This window comes from Styela clava, chromosome 1 (assembly GCF_964204865.1).
Source record: "Styela clava chromosome 1, kaStyClav1.hap1.2, whole genome shotgun sequence".
In the NCBI taxonomy this organism is placed as follows: Eukaryota; Metazoa; Chordata; class Ascidiacea; order Stolidobranchia; family Styelidae; genus Styela; species Styela clava.
Genome location: NC_135250.1, coordinates 23,122,735 through 23,143,237, shown reverse-complemented (window position 1 = coordinate 23,143,237; position 20,503 = coordinate 23,122,735). Strand labels below are relative to the sequence as shown.

General features: G+C 33.7%; 2 protein-coding genes across 2 annotated transcripts; both read right to left on the bottom strand.

Moving 5' to 3' along the window:
• Nucleotides 1-1,490: 1,490 nt before the first annotated feature.
• On the bottom strand, nt 1,491-3,850 carry LOC144425409 (kelch-like protein 23). The gene has a single exon (XM_078114876.1). The coding sequence runs from the start codon at nt 3,828-3,830 to the stop codon at nt 2,700-2,702; it is 1,131 nt and encodes a 376-aa protein (XP_077971002.1). The 5' UTR covers nt 3,831-3,850; the 3' UTR covers nt 1,491-2,699.
• LOC144424282 (kelch-like protein 28) lies at nt 3,838-4,343 on the bottom strand. The gene is made up of 2 exons (XM_078113444.1): nt 3,913-4,343; nt 3,838-3,853 (listed from the first exon to the last, which is right to left on the bottom strand). The coding sequence occupies exons 1-2, from the start codon at nt 4,341-4,343 to the stop codon at nt 3,838-3,840; spliced, it is 447 nt and encodes a 148-aa protein (XP_077969570.1).
• Nucleotides 4,344-20,503: the final 16,160 nt, after the last annotated feature.

Below are 20,503 nucleotides of genomic sequence, written 5' to 3'. Positions count from 1 at the left end.
GTTAAAAAATTGTAATATCCCTAATTTTAAATCAAAATAACTTACTATCAAATTATTACTATCGATTCAAAAGGTTTGCGAACAAAATTTATCAACTATTTGACGCCAAGTTTGCGTAAGGGCGACGACGACATTGTCGTGATAACGTTCATGCGACGTATCGTGCGTAACCCTTTGCGTGAGGTATATTGCGCAATTGCACATCTGGTCGTTCACAGCTTGAGTGCAGATTGTGGCTTCATTGCATTAGTATCATATCCTCGGTCGCAGATAAAACCCTTTCAGACGAATTTTGATCGAACATAGTAAAATTGCTAGAATATAAAGGCCATTTTATATACGTTTACTATTTGGATATGGGACGAAAATGAATGGCCAAAACGAAATATTTGATCCTCATGAATTTATGAGGTTCCGCCGGAAACATCAGGGGCTAATTATTCACCGTTGGATATCATGAAGATTGAATAAAAAAAACTGATAACGGGTACACGGAAGACATGGTGGCACCAGTAGCTCACCTGATCAGTGTTTTACATTTTGCAGCCTCATTAGATTTTCGAAATTACTGCATATACGCTACATTCCTGATATCGCTATATTTACAATGGATTTTAAACGAAATCTTTGTCCAGATGAAATATTGGATAGTATTCATCTACCGGAAGAAGAAAATATGGCACAATAAAACTCAGCAATGGCGCTGAACAATGCATCCATCGATATGTTCCATCATTCTGTTTTTAAAAATCCTTATTTTGGCTATTCGTATTTTTCATATCTTTATGCAATTAAAACGGCAATAACACTGCGTATTGTGTGTTTTAGTCGAACCGATGTAATGCGTAAATTTCCCCGTGTATCGTTTACAAGTCGTAAGTCGCTTCACGAGTACGAACTTAAGTAAATGACGTTACGAGCATGCGAGGAAAAGTGTTTCTCGTATGAAACGTAAACGTGCTACGTGCCAACGTAATTGCTTAACGTCGCTGCGTAACGGCGTAAATGTGTTAGGTCGTTATTTACGTCACCTTGACGTCGCCTCGATCTTGCGACAAACAAAATCACGAATAAAAATGCTTCTAAAGTTTGAATGGTGCAACATAAGTTCAATCTAATGGTATCACTGGAAAGCTATCTTCAAATTCTACAAATTTTGTCGATAATGTACTAGGTTTAATCGAAAACAAATTTAAGTTTTGTCAATTAGATTTGAGCAATTTTCAGAAGTTTTTTATGCTTTTTAATTATGCCAATTTTCATAAGATGATCACAATATTTTATCTCAATTTTAGAATTATACTTAGTCCTGTAGATTATCTTTCACACGATGTAAAACTTGTCTAAATTTAATAAATGGTTCGCGAGATATGAGGTTTCAAAGTTGCATACCTCTTACGGGATGCGAAAGCCGCTAAACCGGCTTTCAGCGTCAGAAGACTTTCTCGGGAAAGCCGGTTTAGCGGCTTTCAGGGTTCAAAGAGTTAACCCTTTCTGATCAACAGCTGAAAATTTGAAATTTGTTGTGTTAAACTAAGACCAAATAGAATTTATCAAAAACAATTTAGGTATTTTGAATGAAAGGATTTCAAATTGTGAAACCATAAAACATAAATAGGAATTGAACGAGGTCAACACAACCATTATGGCATGTCACAAAATTGAATGGAATAATAAAAAAAATGGAAAATGTCGAGGAATAATAAAATAAAATCATGATCATTATCAAATCAATAATGTAATAACAAAAGGAAAATGAAAAACCGCTATTAGAATTAAAAACATTAGGTAATATGTAAGCGAACAGGTAGTCGAATTATTAATCAGATACTAGTTACATCAGGGTGTTTCAAGGTTGTCAGACTCGGGGACCATACTACTATTTTTTTATTTTTGCGGGTCACAATAGTGCCAAGAATAGGTAAACAATGCAATATATAACAAACAATTTTGTTGTCAAAACACATTGATCATTATTTGTCATTTATCAAGCTGAAACATGCGAAAACACAAAAAAACTCACTAAAATGTGCAAAAATCTTACTATATCTACATTCAGTGTAAGATTTCAAACTCTTCATAACAGAGGATGTGCCAAAAGAAAAATGCCATTTTAAATTGCCACAAAAACAACTTGCAGACATATCAAGCACGCATTGTATTTGAGAAACAGTAGGGTAAGAGCTAAATTTTCTGACATATATGAAGCATTTTTTGTAATACTGTTTAGGCTGGTTGCAATAAACACACAGCAGGAATTATATTATATTACATCGAAATTTAGTTATCAGGCATAGGCAACCTAGGCTAACAGATTCCTAATTCGATTTTAAGTTCTTTATGAAGTCTATTCTGTTGGCATATATTCTAGACAAAAAAGATAGAAAGCCAGTTAACAATTCGGGCTAGCCAAGCACATCGCTAGTTGCCTCAGCTAGCCATAAAACTAGTCAAATCAATGACATGAATGATGTAACAATATATCAGAAGATTTTGCTGGTTATTTTAACGACCAAACAAAAACAAATGCGATTTTTTGTTTACTCTCCTGTAAATGTGACAAGGGCAACATATAAAGAAGCGGCGGATCCCGCGGGCCTGGATTTGGACCCTGAGTTAGATCGAGGTATGAAAAAATTCAATAAAGTTCCCTACAAGAGCCATAATTGCCTATAGGCAATGAATAATAGCTATCAATGTTATATAGATATTGCAACAGTTGCCATTGGAGTTATATTTTTTCCTGGTATTGTTTCAATGATTTTCCATTCTTTTGTTTCAGGATCATATTCTTCTATATTTGCAGGATTTCCATTTCCACCAATGACATAAACTTTCCCATCAATCAAACAACTACTGAACTGTGCTCTTGCAGTTTTCATTGGTTTCAACATCATCCAGGTTTTAGTTACAGATGAACGAAATTCAACAGTAGTGAGAGTTGAACCTCTATTATTATCATAACCTCCCATAACATATATTCCTTCCTCTGTAGCAGTTGCCGAAGCATGATATCTTGCTTCATTCAATGATCTATTATCCATTGACCAAGTTGATGTGACAGGATCATAAATCTCAACTTGGTTTGTTGCTCGATATTGCTGATTAAATTGTCCTGCAATACAAAACACCTTTCCATCAGCAGCCACCAAAGATTCAACAGCTAGAATCAATGATTTGTTTGTTAGTCTGATCCATACATTATTCGATGGATCATATCTTTCCATAATGTTTGAGTAACTCTGATACTCAATACCATACACAAAACCATCAAGTACAACTGCACATGCATTCTGAAGATTTGTATTTGCCATTTGTTTCCACTTTGCACTTGATTCAGCATATTCAAGTCTATAAAACGATCCATTTCTACAAATCACATAAATGTAAGATTCCATCACTACAGCAGAATATAATGTATTCTGTACAATTGCTTGATCTATGGTTTGCATTGGTGTCCATGTTTTATCATCAACATCATGTGAATGCATTCTTTGAGAAGTTTGATCAAAAACAACAAGCCGTTTATTGTTTGTTAATCCCACATTTTTTACGCTAAAATTTCCAGTACTGTCAAAAACTGACAAAGTCAATAACTGAAGCGATTTTGCAGATTCAAATATCAGTGGCTCATTTGCAACAAGAAATCTTCTATATGATAAAGTCATTTTTGTCAACTGAAATTTCATCACCAAACTAAGAAAGCATTCTTTTCTTTCATCAATATCATGGTTGGTCCATGCTAACAACATCCTACATTTCACTTCTTCCTTTGCTTTTGTTTCCTTTGATTCCATCAGAGATGAAATAAATTTTTCATCAAGATCCATAAACTCATCAGACTGGGCGATTTCTATGAAACGTTGCAATGCAAATTGATTGCATTTTTCCTCAAGTTGTTTACAGTTGTACCTATTCGCAATTTTTTTAGTTTGAAAAAACGATCTAGGATCAAGATCATCTTCCAGAAAAATTGCGATACTATCACAAAGTCTTTGCAGCTGCATCATGTGAGCGACACCCATGAGTGTTTCACGTTTTTCTTTGGCAACATAAGCATCCCCAGTGTAAATGAAATCAACACATTTTTTAACACAAACTTCATCAAATTCCTTTATTTCAACAACACCAGATTTTGTTTCCACATTTTCATGAGATAACATTGCTTTAAAATAATCGGAACTTGCCGACACAATATTCTTATGAACAGGAAGTTCCTCAGATCCAGCTTTGATCATGAAATCACAATGACGTCCAGTTTTACGATATTCATTCAATTGTTGTAAAATTTCAACAGCATGTTCTTTAGAATCTGTATTGATTTTTTCTTCCATTTCTGACATGATTTTGTTTGATTTTATAAAGAACTGCTTATACAGTTATATGATTATAGCCTACCAATATTGACAAAGTACCTTAAACAATAGAAAAACTATATTAAAAAAAGTTATATAGTTTATAGTTCAACACAAACAAACCTTGCTGGCTTGCTTCATAAAACAATGACTACAATAAAATAAAAATATACCCAAATAACGAAAGGCAATGCTGCAATGCCTGATCAACTGAGTACACATCACAATATCGAAGCCGCCGAAGGTATGTCTGTATGTAAAGTATGAACTCAAATATTGACTGCTTGAACTAAAGATCTTCGGACTTCCGGATGGCAAAATCACAATTACTGGATTAAGTAATTTTCAAATATTTTTATAAACTAAAAACTGACAAATAACACTGTAACATGCAAAACTAAGTTTACAACCCTGCGTGAATATCTATCTAGGTATAGGCATTGTCAAGTGCAGTTTTAAGTATTCTGTTGTGTCTGCAGCTGCCGCAAAACCATGGCGGTATTTCCATACCATGGCCGCTATGGCCAAACCTATGGCGACTGACTTTTTTGCTGCCACAAACCAACGACGAGAACATTTTGCTGCCGTAACCACTGCAGGTGGGCCGTAAAGACAGGGCTGTCCCTTATGGTGATAAATATTGGGTAAGTTGGGACGTTTTCCTTATGGATACAGTTTTGATAGGGCTGTCCCTTATGGTGATAAATATTGGGTAAGTTGGGACGTTTTCCTTATGGATACAGTTTTGATGAATTTGGGGTTAGGGTTTAAGTAGATATAATTCCGCATGATTAATTGAAATCGGGTGCATTTATTTGTGAATATACCGTTAATACTGATTACTGAATAGCGCTATAAAACCATGGCAATGCTGCCGCGGTTCGTTCGTGGCAGGAGCTGCCATGAAGTGGTAAGAACTGCGCCTCGGCATTGTTACACACTATAGTAGCCCATTTTAATAACAGAAACTAATAAAAAAAGTAAAAAAAAAATTCAAAATATCAAACAGAAAACCAGATGCCAAACATCTGAACGTGCTTCAAAAAAAAAAAATGCTAAATTTGGCGACAGAAAACCCAACATGATAGCCATGTATGATACCGGCATATTTTCTTTATAATATTTTATTTTTTAAGCCAATTGATCAAATTAAATTTTGATTACCGGTAGTTTTCATCCAAATTCAATTAGGTTAGATCCCATTCTCAGAAAATGAACATTTGCATAAAAATAATCAACCGGTATCGTATGGCCGTACTTCTCTCTCTGATAAATGGAAATTAGCTGACACTAGGTGTAATAAAACTGTGATAGGAATTTCGCAAAGAGGAAGTTTTTTTATTTTTTGTATTTCTTTTTTTGTATTATGCCATTATATTAAATTGTTCATTCCGAATCATGTTCCATGTTGTGATTTATAGAATACCATTTAAAGATTAGATTTATTTTAGTTTATGGATTGGCATGTAAACGAAAAAATTTAAAACTAATACACACACTACTCTACTCATATATGCACCCAAATGACACTATAACAGTGCATGACTTACACCTGAACATTTCCCCGCATATCAGAGTTTTCAACATTAACAATTATGAAATAAGAGTTTTGCACTATTATATTTGTCTAATTCTACAGCATAACAGACTTATGAATCAGATCATCTATGTGTTCAAAGAGAAGCGATTTTTCCCTTTGGTACTGGTACTGGTCATCTGGTTCAAAGTCCCAATCAATTTGCACTTGAATAGTTTTCTCATGCTCCTTTTGGATATAGCAATTTCGTCATATTTCATAGAAATATTAAATGTCCAAATGGCGGATTTACCACATAATGCAGTTATCAATTTTGACTGGCAGATGATACCATTTGCTATTATTTGGTCTGGATTAAATGATTCCAGCTCACACCATTCCCAAAAATCCCTGGTTATTCACGCGTAAAAAATAAACAAAATCTTGTCTCTTTAATGCCATAATTCTGTAATTAGGTACCGGTACATAAAACACATGTCCCTGGTTCATCCTCAAACCAGTATTTCATTTTATCAGCAGTGGGTAACCCATTATGCAATAGCTTCCAATTGAATTCTTTACATTTGTTTGATACCGGACTTTTGCCAAATTTGTTCCCAATTAAAGCCACCATTAAATCTCTCAAATATCTCCCACAACACCTTACTGCAGTGGTTCCCAACCTTTTTTATGTCGCGGCACACTATTGAGTTTTTTAAATATTCGCGGCACACCTATCACAAAACATGAACATTTCCTACTCTTGAAGCCATTTAGCTATAAAATGATAAAAAAACATAGAAAATCAGATAAGGGAAATTCTATTCTTGTTAATACAACATACCCTGTATTTAAAATGGATGGTTAATAGTTACCGATATTATAACTGTTTTCCTACAATAATGTACACGAGACCCACTTTCGGAGCACCTCACATTATTGTATAAGATGCACAGGTAATACGTGATGCTAATATGATTTGGCTTTTCTCGCCCCTGCCCGTTCCACGTTCTGCATTATTATTATCACAGGTATTCTCCCTTTTGCACAATTAACCTAATTCATTTTTGTTACAATTTAATATGTTTCTCCCATTGCCAAAATCATTTAACGATGTTATTCTCTGCACTAGCAAAAGAAATAAAATAGGCAAACAAACCGTATTTCATTATAACAAATAATTATTATCGCTAAAAACACTGAATAGATTTAAAGTTGTTATAAATAATTTTCACGGATGGACGAATTTTTTCACATTATGAATTTCGTACAAGGCACGAGCATAATTTGATGACAAAAATCGTAGCATTTACTATGCCGAAACGCTTATATGACTTTTCAGACAGCAGAAACTATCCGAAAAATAACCGTTTCTGTGTTCGAGATATGAAATAATCGTCAATTCGTCAATCGTCACCCTTTTGTGAAATAGTGCAATTTACTAAATTTAATGAAGGTTTTATTATTAGTTTCGTTTCTGTTTGTTAGCAAGAGCCATGGGATAATTCTTGTGGAATTCAAGTGATTGGCAATTGGAATCACTTGAAATAAATTCAAAAATGAAATCTCTTCGCGGCACACAAAAATCTTTCTGCGGCAGGCACACTAATGTGCCGCGGCACCCTGGTTGCTAACCACTGCCTTACTTTTTTTTTTGCCAAATTTGAATCCATTGCCAATTCGGATTTATGAAAATGATAGTTTTGGTTTATCCAAATATAATATTTCAATTTAGTTGCATGAATCCCAATTTTCCAGGTAATTTAGGTGATATTATAGAGCATATAAGTATACAATACATAGATAAATATTGTCAAATATTAAACAATTCAGATACATTTACCCGTATTGATCCAAAAACCCAATTTAAATTGTGTCCGCATTCATCAAATGGCAATCCATGTAATCCAGTGACCATTGAAAACATTATACCCTACAACATATTTTTTAAGTTTATACATTATTAGCATTTAACATGAAAAACAAATTTTTAAGAATTAGACAAATAATCAGAAGAACACCTATCATGCCATTAGTCTATGTAACCCTATTTTTCGTTGTATAAAAAAGTAGACATTATACCCAAAATTAGTATGGTACACAATCCGGAGTCGTGAGATGGCTAATGATTGCAGAGTATTGGTTTTTAATTAGTTTGGAATTGATATTATAACATGATGGATTTATTCAATACATCATCATTGTGTTGGTATTGCATAATATTATTCCTGCATTCACTGTCCATCAAACTCATACATCCCAGTATTTTACATTTGAAAATTGCTCTTAAATTACACTGCATTTTAGCATCATATTTGACAGAGTTTCTGTATTGCCAGATTGCTGATTTGCCACAAATCACAGTCAATAACACAGACTTGTTTTCTATGTTGTTGGCTATGATTAGGTCTGGAGTAAATTGTCCTATATTGCACCAGTCCCAAAAATTCTGGGTCCAATCAGAATCGAAAAAGAGATGAAAATCAAGTTTCCTCTACATTATCGCATATGGCCCGATTCTTCCCTAAACCAATATTTTAATTTATCTGAGGTAGGCTGCCCATTATGTATGATTTTCCAGCTTAGTTCTTTATACTTATTGGGTACTTTTATTTGCCAAATCTTTTTCCATGGGATAGGTTGGATAAGATGTAGCTTGTTTGCAACATATATATTATGATCACAAGATCATCTGAATTATTTTCTACAATTTGTCCTAAAGATATAACTTCGGCCTGAATCCATTTAGTTTCGAAATCTAAATTTGGCAGTTTGTTTTCTAACAACAGAAAGCTTTCTAATTTAACCTCTGCTTGTGAATTGGGTTGACGCCGTTGAAGATGGAGTTCCTTAAACGTATTAACTAAGTTTAAATAAAATTTTGGTATGAGATTGTTTGTGTTTTTTACATCTAAATGTAAGAATTCCAAATTTCCTTTGGAAACGAAAGGGCAATATTTATATAATATTTGGCACGTTTACTCCAAGGTTTCTCTTCACCTCTAAGTAGTTTAATAATCCATTTCAACTGAATGAATTTTATCTGTGTGTTATGTGTTAATATCCATCATATTTAATCCCGTAATAATTTTCGAACGGATGTTACGGTGCAGGGTTCAAATCCATTTTAAAAAATATTCTCCAAAGTCCAATTTTCGTAAAAGGCGTAATACTAGTTCTCGATCGACCATGTCATATGCTTTCTCCTGATCTATTGAAAATATAATAAGAGGTAAGTTTTGTTGGTTAGCCCAAAAGATGTCATCCCTAAAATTTTCATGAATTACTCTGCCAAAAATAAATCCAGTTTGATCTTGTCCAACTAGTTCTGGTAATACATTTCTTAATCTATTAGCCAATAATTTTGCTATAAGTTTATATTCGAAATTCAACAAGGATATTGGGCGCCAGTTTTTTAAATTTTTATATAAAAAGTGTTATGACACCTATTGCTGAATCATGTGACATTTCGCCTATATCATGAAAGCTTTGGTACAGGATAAGTAGAATTGGTTTAAGTGACTTCCAAAATTTGGCGTAAAATCCTTTTGTTAAGCCGTCTATGCCGAAACAAAACGCACCGTGTTGTATCTCCCACAACACAACACTATCCTGCCTGCTGTCCGTGAAACGGGGAATACCCCAACTATCTGGTGTTGGATTAAGTGGCTCTTGGATACCATCCAGTGTGATCACGATTGCTCGACAATGACACCCCACTAAAAATATAATTAAAATATAATTCTCCGATCTTCTAATTGGACATGAAGTGTACATATTGATCGTTTTGTTAATATGTTGTTGTCGCTGTGAAAAAATATATTTCCTCATTACCTACTGGAGTAATTGCTTTGAAATTTCCACTGGTTAAAGATTGTATTTTTCGCTAAAAGTCTATTAGTCCGGCAGAATCGGGCCTTAACATTGTTTTGGGACATAACGTTTTTTTTATTGTTTAGATATAATGTATATGACATATATAATGATACCCAGGTGGGTGTGGAGTATATACTGTTGAGCCATTTTTTTTAGGTGGATTTAAAGTATTCGGTCCAAGATGACGCACATTCTGAACCCTAACCTGGTAAACATACAATGTTCAGGTTGTGCGCCATCTTGGTACGAATACTTCAGGAGCGCCTATTTGGTAAAACAATTATTTCATAACTACATGGTTTAGTTTTGCATACATAGTAACATTGAAACTCCTTACAATGTCAGAAATTCAATTTTAGTAGAATAAATGGTAGTTTATTTCACTAATACAAGCCAAGATCCATCGACAGCATCTAGCCACTTCCTATTGCGCTCTTCAAACTACATTTGCGTTGCCGCGCGCATTTCGTTTTCCTAGTTTAAGCTTAGGGACTTGGGAAATATTTTATTAGGTGAATTGGATTGGAATATTTGACCTCATCTTTCACTTCGAACAAGGCCATGTAAAACCATCCACCGATATCTGAAGATGTGTAACGTGTTTTTATTTGTAAGAACCGCAACCTTTCAGTGCTGCATTGACTTTGGCAAAATTAATATATCCTTGTGGAGATAGAAGGTATGCGTATGCAAAACCGAGATGTGCACCTGTTATGCCAACATAGTTGAGTCAAACGTTTTGAATACTAGTACATCACACACATTTTCCTGCGTGCTTCGGTTGTACGTAGTAACGCGCACATTTTTGCACACATGCTTCAAATTCCACTTGATTATTGAGCTATAGGTTTTTGACGAGCTTTTATGTATGATTTCATTCCATAGAATTTGTATGCTGTTCTGAAGAATACTAGTTTCAGCTTTTTCATTCATTCAAACCGCGTGTTGTTTTTATCTTTTTCTAGCTGTGATGTCCTTATCATACACGCTTGGTCTTATTGAGTGGTGGTATAAGGGTTGTAGATAGTACAATATTGTTCCTGCAAGGTTACTAATTATTGCAACTAGGCGAGCAGTAGAGCTATGTTGGTTTCTCCCCTTCAGATTTTAATTTGCTGTGGGTCATTGTAATTGGATGTGGTTTTTATATCATTTATGTATGCATGCAATTAATGTTAGGGCATGGTGTTTGAGTTGACTTGTTGGCCAAGGTATAGATAGTAAAATTTTGTGTGTTTTTTGCATGGTGTGATAAATTTTTCTCTGTCCCAAGCAGAATGTCATCATAGATCATCTATCCATCGCTATACAATGACAATACATCCCATTTAATTAAACAATTATTTTTTGCCTGTAATAAATAGTTCAGAGCGATCCCCTTCACCCAATCATTGAAACATCTACTCGCAGTTTTATTTTTTGTTTTTCAGGTTACTTCAAAGTGATTAAATGAGGTAAAACACATAAGGAAAAAATCAAAAAAAGACTCCGATATCCTGTGAAATAACAACCTTATTCCTATATCCTTGTCTGAAATCAATACCCAAGAATGAAAAACCTCACTTACACCCTTTGTAACCAATTTATTTCCACATCCTACTTTACTTAATTATAGTAATTTTAGTGTTAGCGGTAACTTTAATTACTTACTACAATCTGGACTATAATTTGGCAATAATAGGCTCTAATTTGGGAAATGAAATGGTCTCGCCCACCTCTTCATGCACCCAATTCTGGCAACTTTGGTTGGGCAACTTGGCATTTGACTCCAACTATAATCAGCTTGGCAATATGTTTTCAATAGAATCTTCCTTTTATATCTTAATTAACGATTAGAAGATCGATCAATTTGGCAATGGCAATCATTACAAAAATATCAATATGGTGTGGCAGAAAAATTTTTTTTTCTTTTCTTGTATTTATTTATTTATTTTTTTTGTTTACTGTATAGTATACCCTAAATTTATCGCGTCTTATTCTTACTTAAATAAATTCTCAGTGGTTGTGTGTGTGTGTGTGTGGCTGGTGGGTGCATGTGAGCGTGTGTGAAATAACTTAATTTTAGGTGAGTAAACACGTACCACTTCCTCTTGGCAAAACCTTCCATCTTATATTTTGTACGTTATAAACCTTATCTAAGGTTTTGTTTGCTCCCCTGATTTCATAATCAGTTTTTATTTATTTGTTTTTATCTGTCAAATGTATTGTTATGCTGATTATGGAGTCGAAATAAACTTATACTTATACTTAAGTTTTGTAATATTGCGTGTTGATTTCCAACATCCATCCAACAGCCAGAGACAAAAAGTTTCGAACTACAGTTGGCGTGACGAAATGTTTTTTAATATATATTCTACAATAAGATTATTTGATTGCATACTACTGAAAGTTATGTCTTTTCCCATTGCACTATTCCTTTACTGATATTCGATAATATGACGCTCATCTGACATAGTTCTTAAAGTTTGTAGATGGGTATAATCTTTTCCACGCTGTTCAGATGGGAATGCGCGAATATATATATGAATTGCTAATATTGGTTTGCAATGCGATGAAATCCCATCTTGGCATTTCTGCCTCTCGCAATTGCTGCGTAGACTTATCGGGGAAGTTCTGTGGCGTGGTTATCAAATGAAAAAAAAAACATGGGAGTATTTTTTCTACTTCTCTACTACTATCAAACCTTGACATTTTGTGAAAACTTTTTCCCATTCAACCTTTTTTTAAAACATCCCCAACAACCACAATTAATTCTGTTATTAAACTTCCGAAACAAACACATAAAATCATCAACAGATGCATATCACCAAGTAGATATTGCTGAATTGATCTTTATTTCACCATTTTCCATGTAATTCTTTTTGGTAAACCTGTTATATATCGTAAATACAGCACATTTGACAATGTTGTAGTGTGACTTTTTTGGCCTTACATTTTTGATATTTGAGGTTAGAGCTCTTGGGGCTCTGTCAAACAAAGTTACATACAAAATATTGGTTGTAAATTGCAAAACATGATCATGTTGTTGGAATAACTTTCACCAGCCGTATATCATTCATTGTTGAGAATATTAATAAAATCATAAAATTTAAACATCCGTTTTCGTGAAATTTTTGTTGTAGCTGAATTCCGACAGCATGACAACAGGCAAGAGAAGCACGGTCGCCTCTTTTAGTTTATGACAGGGTTTCTTAAAAGAGGACCCAGTCCTCCTTGGAGGCCGCTGATCGGTTATCTGGGAGCACGAACAAACAGGTGGAAATGCGAATATATAATAACAATGTATTTTTATAGAAGAGAAGAAGCAAAAGTGTTGAGAGTCTTTGGTAGTTTGAAAAGCATTGGCATGGAACGAACATAAGAATGAACACTTTACTTCTTTCCCAGGGATGTACTATAAAATGTAGCAATTTTCTCATTCTTGTTCTCGTGATATCATTATCTTTCATTGCGTCGTCGTGATCATCCTGCTGCATAACAATTCTCGCCAACAAATAATTGACTGTTCTCCACCGGGTGTATATCCACTTGAACCACTGGCGACTGCATTAGCAGGCTTGTATTGTTAATTGCAACAAAAACGGGTATTTCGAAATAGTACTCTTTATTTTACGCGTATGTTTCGACAGTATCTCCATATACTGTATATGGGTCGCGACTCAAAGCTGAGCTCAACAAATACCTAAAAGTTTTTGATTTTATTTCCTAGTAAATTTGGTGCTTGCGTAGTTTGTGCACCAAGATTGCGCACAACCTGAACATAGTATTTCAACAGGTTATGATTCAGGTTGTGCGTCATTATGATGCACAGGTTTGACGAAAAACACTAATACAAATATCGAGCCGTAAAAAAAATTGCTTAAGGCTGCAAACTCCACACCCATGTAGAAATGATGGGCAATGACCCCAAAATGAATAATCACAAATAAAAAAAACTTTATGTCTGAAATCAAACTTGGGCCAAAAAGGTCCCCTTATCTGCCGGACTATATTACTTTCATATATTTCAACAATTTCTGTTGGCTTTTTAGGATTCAGTTTTTGTGTGCGATGACATCATCAAAATTAAAAACTACTCCCCTTTTTAAACTTTCTCACAACTCCAGAATCTACTGGTGTTCTAGGTATGAAAAACTTTTGGACCTTCTGAAGTATGCTGAACTCAGGTTGTGTACCAGGTTAAGGTTATGCGACATCTTAGTGCGCATACTTCAGGAGTAACAAACTTTTTATAAAACTTCAAGCCATTAATCTATTTTGAATCCAACTTAAGGACATTTGAAATATTGTCGTTTCTAGCCAATATCAATAGGAACTTCGTGATCATCAGAGAATATTTAATTTCTTTCTAATTATCTAATTATGATATCAATATTGCAAATTACAGCTGTGAAAAATTGCATAAATAATACCAGTAAGAATTTGTCAGAAGATTAACTACGAGCATCAAAATGAAAATTTATATTTCCTTCCAGTACCTTTTATACATAACGCAATAACAATTTCACCAACACAGTATATTTTATGAAGTTCAGTAATTAGTCAATATGAATATACTACAGTAATAAAATTTTAGAGAATATTCAATAAAATCATATTTTATTCATTACAGAACTTATTGTCTGTTAATCAGGGATTAAAATCATTAAATAATGATAATATTTCACGGCTCATTAGTTGCAAAGAAATTCACGAAACTTTCTCAAAATCATCCTCATTTTCAGAATAGAAATATCAGAAGTTGAATAATTGTTCTCAGCCTAGAAGGCCGCAATAAGTCTGGTATGACGTTATACAGATGATGGTATGAAATGAGCCTCGCCTCAAAAAGATACAAAATACTAACAATGCATTGGACAACAGTGATCAGCAGTGAGGTCAATACTAACCCATGTTTGAATTAACACTACTCCTCCTAAACCTAAAAGTTTCGTATTTTCTTTTATTTCTATTAATAGATTTGCAAAAATTTGATATTGTATGGACAGAAACAAATTTTTGATCAGTTGAAGCATGAATAATATTTTTATCGCATTTAAAAAGGCATATCTTTTGACTAGTTATATCAAAAAAGCAAAAGCAGTGAAATGATAATAATTAAAAAATACAGTGATTTCGAAGGAATGAGCGTTTAATATAAATAAACCCTACTTAATCATAAAGTTGAAAAACTTGAATTATATTATGAAACTAAAATCAGATAGACCCCATCATAAGCAATTAGGGCGAGTTAATGAGAAAGATAAGATTACAAGCCATATGATACCTACCATAAAAAATAATATGGGGTAAGCCCCTGTAATCTGACATCACAAAATTGAATAAATATTGAAAAATGATACATTTTTAAGAATTCAAGATCAAATTGTTGACCATGATGATATAAAAAAAACAATAAAAAACCAACACTACCAATATGAAACTAAATTTCACTTGTCATTTCCAAATAAAATAGGTAATGGTTAACTAACTAATCAACAATCATATCATCAATGTTGATATTTGCTATCTGTAAGCATAGATACTTTAGGCCAGGGGTCTCAAACACAATTTACCTGGGGGCCGCCGAGACGGAGTCTGAGTGAGTCCGGGCCGCATCAGGTTTTCCACAATTACAGCATAGTTCAGAAAGTTAAATCTTCCTTCTCTATTTTTCTATACGCAAAACATAAATGTTAGTAGTTCCGCGATGGACCTTTCCCCGGGCATCTACCGTACTTCTTTGTTTATTCCTAACATTGGCTAACCCTAACCCAAAACGCAAAAGGTGACGTAACAATAGACGTTTTCGCAAACGCTCAGACACTGTCACCCAGAAAGATTTTCAGGCATGTTTGTAAGCATTACCTCGTTTTTGCATGCTATTTGTTAGTTTGGGGTTGTGTTTCAGAAATTCAAGTACGAATTAAAGAACTCAATGATCACTCTAATTACTTGAGCGTCGTGGCTTAAAATTGCAGTAATAAAAAATTAGTCTAGAAATAGCAGTGATAGACTAGGCTAAACTTCTCTACCAGTACTATTGAAAAACAGGTTGTTGAATGTTTTGAATCAAAATGATGATGTGAAACATATACCCCAGTTTATAGGCTTCAACTCGCGAAGCCACCTCTAAAATAAGCAATGAATTTGCAATGGGGAAGTATAAGAAAATTTTTTGGGGGTCAAAGGTTGGGAAAATGTCCATCATGCCTACAGGTACCGGTACGGTACTAGTAGGTTACCATACCGCATATGCCTTTCGCGGGATAGATTATGAAATAATTTGTTTTGCTCTACGTGTCCTGATCATATATTTAATGCATTAATCATTCTAACTAAGCTGAGTGACTTATGGGCCGCACTGACATTAGACTTTCATACCAAGACGGGGGCCACAAACTATCGTCCTGCGGGCCGCAATTGGCCCGCGGGCCGCGAGTTTGAGACCCCTGCTTTAGGCTATATCTTCAAACATTCTGCAAATTACTACACAAATTATCAATTTACTAGTTTCCATACATCTGCAAACAAATTTAATCTCAGAGTGAATGAGAAAAACTGATAGGTATATTCAATTAGATTATCAGAGCCATATTTGTCAAGTATAAGAGTAAATGATTCTATATAGATATTGCAACAGTTGCCAGTGAAGCTATATTTTTTCCTTGTAATGTTTCAATGATTTTCCATTCTTTTGTTTCAGGATCATATTCCTCTATATTTGAAGGATTTCCATTTCCACCAATGACATAAATTTTGTCATCAATCACAAAACTATTGAAGCTATATCTTGTATTTTTCATTGGTTTCAATATCATCCAAGTTTTAGTTACAGATGAGCGATATTCAACAGTATTAATAGTATTACTATTAACGTTTTTACCTCCCATAACATATATTCCTTCCCCTGTTGCAGTTGCCGAAGCTTGACGTCTTGCTTCATTCAATGATCTATTATCCATTGACCAAGTTGATGTGACAGGATCATAAATCTCAACTTGGTTTGTTGCTCGACATTGCTGCTTAGATTTTCCTGCAATACAAAACACCTTTCCATCAGCAGCCACCAAAGATTCACAAGCTAGGATCAATGATTTGTTTGTTAGTCTGGTCCAACTATTATTTGATGGATCATATTTTTCCATAAAGTTTGAGTAATTTCCATATTCAATACCATAAACAAAATCATCAAGTGCAACTGCACGTGCATTCTGAAGATTTGGATTTGTCATTTGTTCCCACTTTGAATTTGATTCAGCATATTCAAGTCTATAAAATGAGCTATTTGTACAAATTACATAAATGTAAGATTCCATCACTACAGCAGAATATAAATTCTGTATAATTGCTTGATCTATGGTTTGCATTGGTGTCCATGTTTTATCATCAACATCATGAGAATGCATTCTTCCAGAAGTTTTGTCAAAAACAATAAGCTGTTTATTCTCTGTCAAATTGACATCTTTTTCACTGACATCCCCATGACTATCAAAAACCGACAAAGTCAATGACTGAAGAGGTTTTGCAGATTCAAGTATCAGTGGCTCATTTGCAACAAGAAATCGTCTATATGACAAAGACATTTTTGTCAACTGAAATTTCATCACCAAACTAAGAAAGCATTCTTTTCTTTCATCTATATCATGCTTGGTCCATGCTAACAGCATCTTACATTTCACTTCTTCCTTTGCTTTTGTTTCCTTTGATTCCATCAGAAATGAAATAAATTTTTCATCAAGATCCATAAACTCATCAGACTGGGCAATTTCTATAAAACGTTGCAATGCAAATTGATTGCATTTTCCCTCAAGTTGTTTACAGTTGTACCTGTTCGCAATTTTTTTAGTTTGAAAAAACGATCTAGGAGCAAGATCATCTTCCAGAAAAATTGCGATACTATCACAAAGTCTTTGCAGCTGCATCATGTGAGCGACACCCATGAGCGTTTCACGTTTTTCTTTGGCAACATAAGCATCCCCAGTGTAAATGAAATCAACACATTTTTTAACACAAACTTCATCAAATTCCTTTATTTCAACGACACCAGATTTTGTTTCAACATTTTCATGAGATAGCATTGCTTTAAAATAATCGGAACTTGCCGACACAATATTCTTATGAACAGGAAGTTCCTCAGATCCAGCTTTGATCATGAAATCACAATGACGTCCAGTTTTACGATATTCATTTAACTGTTGTAAAATTTCAACAGCATGTTCTTTGGAATCTGTATTGATTTTTTCTTCCATTTCTGAGACTTTGTCCGATAATTTAAAGTACTGCTTATGATTATACCACTAATAATAAAAATACCTTGAAAAGAGAAACAATAATTAAACTGAAGACTTTACGGTCCATCACATATAAACCTCTGGAAAGAAAAAGGAAGGACTCATTTAGGTTAATTGCTTCATAAAACAATGATTACAACAAAAAAATTAAACTTTAACGAGAAGAAATGCAATAAGTACACAACCACAATGGCGAAGCTTTTGACTACTTAATTTGTGTCACATAAATGTCAATGTCAAGATGTGACAGTATATAACCTTAAAACTCTCAGTTATGGAGTTTGTAGATAAAATAACAGTTTGAAAGATAGGCCATGCATATTTCTTCGGTCAAAAAATCGCTGAACAAAAATGAACATTTACTAATTTTAATATACCGGTATTTCTATGTTTTACCACCATAATTTGCTACTGTGAATGTTTTCAAAATTCCAGTAACTGCCTTATTGAACATGTTAATGTATCAATATCCAAACTAAAATATAATAAACCACATTTCGCCATCAGAAGTTTGTATCGTAAAATCACCAAGTATGGCTGTATGATCCAGGCCATCACAAATATACCAGACTTGCTTGAACTTACCAGAAACTTATTCTTTGTTCAACCTATTGCAGAATTGTCAGCAGAACACATAAAAGGTACCGTACAAATAATATCAATAGGTTCACACATATCTGCCTATACATATAGAGAGATACCTGGAAATAATATTATTTTCGTTCCAAAGAATTTTGATGTTGTTTTAGTTTAAGTTTAAGATCCAACAAAAAATTCAAACGATATAAAATAGTGCAATGAGCTGGTACAATAAAAACAACAGAACAACCAGATGACATTGCACAAAAAAATCACTTAGGTAACTTATATACAAAACATAACATGAAATAAATTGCCACTTGGAAAGAACACATATACCGGTACCCAATATGACATGCCATTTATTAGCAATTTGACGTTTTACAGAAATTATAGAAAACTTGGACGAGTTTACATGTTTTGTAATTATTAACATATGAATTTGCACCTAAAAATATTGTTTAAGAAAATATTATGTATCTAAATGTATAATTATAATCAACAAAAACCACTGGTGGTGGTCATGTAATATAGAAAATGGGTTAGATTTGGAACAATTTTTATTTTGCCATTATAAGAGAAGAGTAATGTTCTGTCTTGATATAATAAATACATGTGATCCAATGGAGTCTAATCAAACCACAATACCATATCCTCTACTATTAACAAGGGGGAACAACTTGCAGTGTGGTTGAAGTTGTATAGATATGGCATTTTGACACAGGGTTATGTTGAATAATTATTAAATCTGCTTTAACCTTGCATTGTTTACATGTGCTGTGCTACCTATATGGCGAAAGGCAGGGGTATTTCACTTGTGATTCTCTCTATTACTGCTAAACACAATTGATTATCAGTCTTTAGCGAAATACAAAATTTATATAAAAACATTATAAACCAACAATATTGATCATGAAAATACAAACAATATAAAAGAAGATATGACTGATCTATGACTTTAGAAAATCATTTCTGCAATTTTACATCTGCAGAAAATCTTGGCAGTATTAGGCAGAAAACCATGTATTTACCAACAGAAAATGATTTCGATGAAAGGTCAGCAAACTATACTGAAAACTCAACATAAATTGTTTAGAAATCAAGTCACAAGCTCACAACATATTTATGTGACTGTTTATTGTCAAACAGCAGTAGCTTATTGTCGTAAGAGATGTATTTTGGGTAGCAAGATGACACAAAAGCGTGGTTGATCAAACTCTTACTATTCCCACAATCAAAAAAACTTAAAAAATTGAACTCAAAACTAGGGGTGTGTTGTCTGAGTTTGCTATGTGTCTATTAATATTGGATTCAAGGTGTTCACTTCAAATTCCCTGGAGTCAAAATTTCAGACTTTCAAAACAGATAATTAAGGTCCGAACTTTGCCCAGGAAATCAGAAATTATGTTAGCATACTCAACACTTACCGGTAAATAAAGTATGCATAGTAAAACATTTATAGTTTTTTCTTAATTAATTAAAGAGTTTGAAGAAAGGTGTAAATTTTTCCAGACTCCACACCACAGCTTTAATTGATTATTCTTATATGCAAATTAAAAGATTCAGCAAATGCAACGGTCTTATATATTTTGTCAACTATTGAACCTGGAGGGAGGGAAATGCATATCAAAGGGAAAATATCAATCTTCACTGAACAAAGCACTGAAGAATATTATGATGACAAGTAGAAAAACAATGTGAATCAATGCATATACAAAACTGAACTTAAAAAATAACGACATAGCATATAACATGAAAATGTAGAATATATTTCTGTAATGAGCGATAAATCTCAAAGATAGATGATGCTTAGGATGAAAACCATGTTTCAGTGCAGGGAATTTGTCAGGTTGTTCAAATAATATTTTACAGACTTTTCCCAAGATATCATTTTTCTTGCATAA